Raw genomic sequence first — 7,554 nt, 5'->3', positions numbered from 1 at the left:
CTGGGAAGCTGATGTTCATTTTTCCCTTAGAGCAACATCTACTGAATGGCCTGGAGACCAAACAGCAATTTTATAATTGACAGATCATCATCATCATCATCATCACCATTACGGTTGAAATTGTGACTCACTGAGTGCTTACTATGTGCTAATCATCGTAATCAATTCGCACAATAATTCCCACAAAGGAGGCTTATTATCCCATTTTAGAGATAATAAAACTGAGATGCAAACAGGTCTATAACTTGTACATTTCCACTGACCTAGTAAATGATGATAAGACCCAAACCCACACATATGTGAATCCCAATGTCCATGCTTCTGACCACCATGCTATCCCATTATACTACTTCATAAGTACCGTGTATGTGTCCACAAATGATCTTAGATTAAGCAGAGCTTTGGATAGTGGTAGTGGCCTGAAAGAGAAGGAGAATAGATATCCACCTCTCCACTACCACTCTTGGTTCCTGCACTCCCCAGGCCAAAATCTGTATGTATTCTGCCTGTAGTAGCTCTTGACCCTGCGTGACCCACTCCCTTCTTATCACTGACTGTTCCACATGAACAATTACTTTTCCATGCAGTACTTTCCCCTCTTCTCAGTGCCAAACCCCTCCTTCCCAACCTGCTTGTTCAGTGCCCTTTTTAAGAAAACCTTCTCAGATGAACGAAACTTGCTACCCCAGTCTCTGTTTCTCCATGACATGTCTACCCTCTGGAAAAGAGCTTGTCCAGTAAAATGTTAAATGTTTAAAGTCGCATGTTGCCTCACCAGCCTCCCCTCGTGTGTCCCAACTTCCCCATATGCCGTGTGGATCTAGGGCCTTCTTTCCCTCCCACAAAGTACCCATCCAGGATAGTCAGTGCCAGGAACAAAGGAGTTGGAGACTCAGAGAATTTCAAATTCAGTTTATTGCAGCAACACAAGGAAACGGGCGTTTCAGACCTCTCCACAAAAGTCAATCAACTGGCTGACACCGTACATAAAAAACCAAAGCAGCACAGAGCTTGCTGCAAGAGAGAGGATAGAAATGAGCTGTCCAGAGCATGTGCATTCATTGCATGACGGAGAAGCCCTGGGTCTAACCAGCCTGCCCACCTCTGGCTGACTTAGGAGGTGCATTGAAATGTAATGTGTGCAGTGGTGACGGCTGAACTGTTTCTGAGATAAAGCACAAAAGGTCATAGCAGGAACTGAGCTTATCACTGATTCTAAAACTTCTTTGGGAAGCAGAGCAGAAAGGAAAGAGCTGGGGAGATAAGCTGAACCAAGGTAATCGGTGGTGTTTTTCTTCGGTAAGGCTGGCCCTTGGTCTTGCAAGCATATTTGGTAGTGATGGAGAGGGAGAGCTAACAGGACAGAGAACACCGCTTTATCGGGTCCCTGGGGAATAGCTGGTAGAAATAAACTTCACGCTGGAACTGCCGCCGGAGGTCTTCGTGCCCCCAGAGCTGGATCCCCGGCCTCCGGAGCTCCCGCCTCCGCCACCACCGCTGGAACCCCGGCCACCAGAGCTGCCGCCGCCCCCTCCAGAACCGCCTCTGTGTCCCCCGCTGCTGCCGCCTCCGCCATAGCTGCCGCCGTAGCTGCCGCCGCCGCTGCCACCTCCAGAACCATAGCCGCCTCCGTAGCTACCTCCACCACCTCCGTAGCCGCCTCCGGAACCGTAGCTACCGCCTCCTCCTCGGCCACCACCTCCACTGATGCTGGTGTGGCTGGTGCTCACAGCTGCAAGGGGACACTCAGTTACCTTCAATCCCATGGCGTATTCCCACCCAGCCGAACTTGCACAGGCCCCTGGGTTGTACTTACACACGCTCACGTTCGGGGCGCACTCTCCAGACATCCTGGAAGAGAAAGAAAAGCCAAGTCCTCATTACCCTCCGGCTTCACAAGCGCCTCCCCAGGCCCTCTCAGCTGACCCAAAGCTCCCCACTGGGGCTCCTCTTTGATCTGAAACGAATCCAATCCTCGCTGGCTTCCCACAACTCTCATTTTTCTCATAAACAGGAAGAAATCTCCGTATAAGTTAGACAAGAGCTAATTAGCTAATGCCGGTTACTCTAAAGGCATTGACTTTGGCCGGATGACAGCTGAGCCCGCCCAGATGAAGAATAAATTGCTCCATCTCAAAGCATTTCTTGCCACACTATAGCCCTCAATGTGAACTCTGGCTCCCAAAGTGAAACCAAGTCTTTCCACATGGTGTGCCTTTCCTGTCCCCATGCCCAGGACAAGCTGCAGTCACATGGCGGCATCTTTCAACAGCAGTCAACTTGCCAGGGCGGAAGCACAGAAGAAGCCATACTGCCCAGGGTCCCTTTCTCACCTGCTTTCCTCTCCCTCCAAGAGGGCCCTGTAAGTGGCAATCTCCACATCCAGGGCCAGCTTGGTGTTCATCAGCTCCTGGTAGTCACGCAGCAGCCGGGCCATGTCCTCTTTGGCCTGGTGCAGGGCGTCCTCCAGCTCATTCAGCTTGCCCTGGGCGTCCTTGAGGGCATTCTCACCACGCTGCTCAGCATCGCTGATGGACTGCTGCAGCCCAGAGATCTGAGGAAGGAGAATCCAGCACATTACACACACTCTTAACACCTAATCCCACCTTGTCCTTCTTATCTCAAATGCACTCTCCACCCCCTTGAGGCCAGTACTCTGGATCCAACAGAACCACAAGAACTTAAGTCACTTCATGCATTCCCCTGCCTCTGGCTAGCACATCATCATGTTGCTTTTCTTAAAAGCCCTTAAAGGTGATGCAGCAGCCTCTCCTGGCCCTGCGTCAAGGCTTCTCTGCCCCTTGGCATTCTTCTAAATGCCTAGCCTGAAACCTCTTGGCTGCCTTTTCTCTCACCACCTCTTAAGTAGAAAGAATAAGCAAGTACCTGCTTCTTTACACTGTTGATTTCAGCTCTAAGTCTCTGGATTAGCCGATTTAGCTCAGAAATCTCCATCTTTGAAGTTTTCAAATTGTCCCCATGTTGGCCAGCAGTGACCTGGAGCTCTTCATACTAAAGATGATGGGCAAAGTCAATTAATGTGACAGAGCATATACACTGGCTCATGCACACAAATATTAAGAGAAAACACAGGATAACAAAACAAGACTTTTCAGGAAAACTGGCCAGACATCCAGCCCATTCACCTTCGTCTGGTACAGGGCCTCAGCCTCAGCCTTGCTCCTCTGGGCAATCTCCTCATACTGGTTCTTGACCTCAGCAATGATGCTGCCCAAGTCCAGGCTGCGGTTATTGTCCATGGAGAGGATGACATTGGTGTCACTGATATGAGTCTGCATCTGAGACAGCTCCTGCAAGACATAATAATTCAGTGAGTCTTATAGTGTTAAAACAGAGAACAACTTAGACAGAGGGAGCATTCAAGAGATGGAAAATATATCTCTATTCTTCTGGATAGTGGTGGGTTCAGGCTTAAAGTTCTCCACTTGGTAAACGTGGTTGAAATTAGAGGGCTTACCATTTGGTAGAGTGCTGTGAAGAAATCAATTTCCTGGCGCAAGTTGTCAACTTTGGCCTGAAGTTCCACCTTGGCCATATAAGCAGCATCTACATCCTAGAGGAGCAATAGGCAGTAAGAAGTCATAGTCTTTCCAGGGCAAATCCCTCTTACTAACTGTGAGGGGATTTTCCAAGCAGAAAAGGTATTTGGGGTCTGTTCCACACCTTGATATCACAGGTGGATCAGAATCCCTAAATTGCCCCACCCCTGGGAACACAATCACAAAGGAGCTTGCCTGATTTGCTGAGAACTTGCCTCCCCACTTGCAACATGAAGTAGTGAGGGCTCTGGAGAAGCAGGGAACCTGAGTAAGTCCAGGACCATGATAATGTGGAAGGAAAACTCTACTTCAGATAGTCATCAGGCCCACTACCTGCTTCTCCACATCGTGGCTCCTTTCTGCTTAGTAATTAGAGACCCTGTTCTATTGTTTATTTTAGATGTAAGGTCCACCCTACAGAATTTGCTGACCTTCTTGATGGTCACAAATTCATTCTCTGCATTTGTCCGTTTGTTGATCTCTTCCTCATATCTGCAAGGAAATCAGAAGTGAATAGGAGATTCAGAGAAGGAGAGAGGCCTGAAGTTTCGCTTTCTAGACTAAAACTAGCGCTGCTTCTCACTGCTTTTCTGTTACTAGCCTAGGACATTCTGGCCACCCCTTTCTTCTGAGCAATATAACCATTAAAGAATTTCCAGATTCTAAGAAAATGAAGATTTCAGAAAATGCCAAATTGATTTACCTCTCACCTAAGAAAAGACATTGTTACATTCTCTTCAGAGTCTTAGCTTGCCACTTGCTGGAAATATTTAAAGCAAAAGTCAAAAATTGCCCAGCCAGGTTTCCTTACTTGTTCCGGTAATCTTCTACCAGATCTTGCATGGTCTTCAATTCCGAATCCATTCGAGATTGATCGCTCTTCAGTTGGTCCATTCTCTTTCTAAGATTGTTGATGTATGACTCAAAGTAGGGGGTTAGGTCGTGGGTCCTGGTGGAGGTATTTATCTGCTGCAGCAGCTCCCATTTTGTTTGCAGCACCTGGTTCTGCTGCTCCAGGAACCGCACCTAAGAACACAAAACCTCATTACTCACTGATACAGAAGTGGAGGCCTCTGGCCACTGAGCACCAAGGGCTACCACATAACAAGGCCCAAACCTCACTTAGGAAAGAACTGTGATTCTTATTTTCCTGGCCATGATGAACAGAAAAATTGAAAGAAAAAAAAAAGATGATCAAGTTAGCATTATCTTCAAAACAAAACCCAACTCACTGTTAATTCAGTGAAGCTTTAATTTCCCTGAGAATGGCAATCATAGTACTATTTCAGTTGGAACTTTAGGAGAGTAGCTACACAAAAAAACAAATAGCAAAGCACATGTAAAATTACTGCAACTGCCCTTTGAAATAGATACATGACACTTAAGAGATTTGCCTTCCAATTTTTTAAGCCAATTACCATAAAAATTGGTTTGCATTCCCTGAACATACACACAGTTCAAATGTATATTGGAAAAAATCCCAAATTGAATTTCAAATCTATTGTGGATAACTTGTGTTGACATTATTATTGATGAATGAGCAAAATGTTTTAAAAAATGGTTTACATTCTTTTTCAGAGCAGATACTTGGAAATATAAGTACAAAAAAATCTCCACCTGGATATGGTACCAATGTAAAATTCTCAGAGGGCGGACCGCCCCTTCTGGCAGCAAAAGATGCTTGGCACTGACTCCATACCTTCTGCTATAAAGCCCAATGCCTCTGTTTACACTCAACTTCCTTTTTATGGTTTGGAAAACTTTTCCAGGGTTCTCATTTGCACCCTAGAAGGTTGAGTTAGCCCCATTTCTGTTATCTTCATTCAGCATTTGTGAGTCCCAATTCAGCCCAGGAGTTGAATTAAAAAACACTTGAAGGTGATGTCAAATTGACCCACATTTATGTAGACCCCAGACCCCTTTGTCCAAGAGAGAGTTTAGTCATTAGCATCATTCACAGGCATACTTCTAACACATCTCGTAGAAAACAATTCTACAAAACACTGTTTTAGTCATCTGAACACAGAAAATTGAGGCTCAAACCCAAACACGTCTTGGCTGCGCCACTCTCAAATGGACCAGGAGCAGCTCTTCCAGTGCACAGAGCAGGTAAACTCACCTTGTCAATGAAGGAGGCAAATTGGTTGTTGAGTGTCTTGATTTGCTCCCTTTCTTGAGACTTTACTTTTTGGATCTCAGGGTCAATCTCCACATGGAGGGGTTGCAGAAGGCTCTGATTGATGGTGACTTGCTGTATGCCACCAGGGGGGCAGACGGGCCCAAAACCACCCCCAAAACTACCTCCACCAAAACCACCTCCACTGCCAAAACCACCACTGCCGAAACCACCCCCAAATCCACCACTACCAAACCCACCACCCCCAAAGCCACCACTGCCATAGCCACCACCAAAACCACTACGTCCACCTCCTCTAGCCACACTAATGGAGATACTTTTACTGCCACCAAGGTTAACAAGACTTCGACTTCCAAAGCCACCACCAGCGCCTCCTCCACCACATCCTCCACCTGAAAATCTCCCACCACCTCCTCCACTACGGCGCACAGAGCAGCTAGTGCCCCTACGTTGTAAGCTGACTACCCCAGCAGAGCCAGAGCTGAAGCCTCCTCCACTCCGGTACCCAGACCTGGAACTAAAGTGGCGACTCATGTTGACTTAAAGAGAGTAGGAGCAAAGTAGAGAAAAGGAAGGAGCTAACACTCCTCTACTTCAAGCACAGAAACTTTCCCTTATATACAGGGGAGTGATTGGGCTTGGTCCTCGAGTCAGCGGGATGCAGTGCTACTCAAGGGTTTGGCTTGCCTGCAGCCATACAAGATTTTTACGAGCCTCAACAATACAATAAACACTACACCGCTCACTCCCAGAATGGCTCTCAAAATTGCTGTGCCTGCAAGATTGCTCATGTGGCAATCATTTTATCGGACAAAATCTTTCTTCACATGCTTGCGACTTTGTGAAAAGAGGACCCTACACCTGTCACCTGGTGCTTCTTGATAAGATTTCATCACCTCCTGTCACAAAAATATGCAAGTTCCCATTCTTGCCTTGCCCTTGTAAGCTACTAAGGCACTCTTCTCGGGCATGGCAGGTGTAGTTCCCCATTCTTGGTCTCAGAAGGAGCTCTCCAGCCCGGTTCTGAGATCTGCCCTCCAAACTCCAGAGCTCACCAAGTTTTATCTCCTGACACCAAGCCAGACTTGAATAAGTGAGCAATCAAAAGAAGCTATTTTTATTAAATTTTGGCTTTATAAATGCACTGCATTAATATTAGAGGAAGAGAAGCTGTCATTGAAAAGGATGGGGGGAGGGAGGGTAAGTGATCTGGAAGGACCAGAAGGGAAAGACATGTCCTTTCTCAGTTTTCCAGTTGTTCCTTTTCCTCATAGGCCAGGGCAGGAGATAGAGACACCAGCAACAAAAAACAGTTGCAAACAGATGGCATGTGCATGCCCATTGAAAAGCACATAAAGCAGTGAGGTAGCAGATAGAAGCTATTTCATACATTTTGTAAAGCAAAGGGGTGGAAGTAGGACTTGACCGGTGGTTCAAGTATCACAGTAGACTATAGGGAGAGATGAATGTAGATCTGAAAGGAGTCTGGAAAGCCTGATCTTAGAAGCCAAAATTGTTTCTGGACAACAGTAATGGCAATAGTAATAATAATAATAATAATAATAATAGTTAACATGTATTGAAAACTGACCTCAGGCCAGGCACTGTTCTACATATTTGTATTAACTTAATTTTCTCAACTTTGAGATAGATGCTGTTATGCTAGCCATTTTTAAAATGAGGAAACAGAGGTTGAATAGCCTGCCCCAAGTTGACCCAGATGGTAAGTGGCATGGCTGGAACATGAAGAGGGGATACTGAGCTACCATGCGCAGGATCCTAACCAGCATGTTGTATGACAGCACAGCACTGAATTGGGGCTGTGCTCCTCACTTTGTGTAAAACCAGATAGCTTGG

General features: G+C 46.4%; 1 protein-coding gene across 1 annotated transcript; it reads right to left on the bottom strand.

Annotated features, from left to right (window-relative positions):
• Window positions 1-897: 897 nt before the first annotated feature.
• Window positions 898-6,300, bottom strand: KRT1 (keratin 1, type II). Its single transcript, XM_005869214.2, has 9 exons — window positions 5,680-6,300; window positions 4,372-4,586; window positions 3,992-4,052; window positions 3,479-3,574; window positions 3,147-3,311; window positions 2,887-3,012; window positions 2,334-2,554; window positions 1,817-1,851; window positions 898-1,732 (listed from the first exon to the last, which is right to left on the bottom strand). Exons 1-9 carry the CDS (start codon window positions 6,229-6,231, stop codon window positions 1,377-1,379), a joined length of 1,827 nt encoding a protein of 608 aa, XP_005869276.1. The 5' UTR covers window positions 6,232-6,300; the 3' UTR covers window positions 898-1,376.
• Between the last annotated feature and the right edge of the window lie 1,254 nt (window positions 6,301-7,554).

The sequence above is a fragment of the Myotis brandtii genome, unplaced genomic scaffold (genome assembly GCF_000412655.1).
Source record: "Myotis brandtii unplaced genomic scaffold, ASM41265v1 scaffold29, whole genome shotgun sequence".
NCBI lineage: Eukaryota > Metazoa > Chordata > Mammalia > Chiroptera > Vespertilionidae > Myotis > Myotis brandtii.
This window is presented reverse-complemented; position numbering and strand designations above follow the sequence as displayed.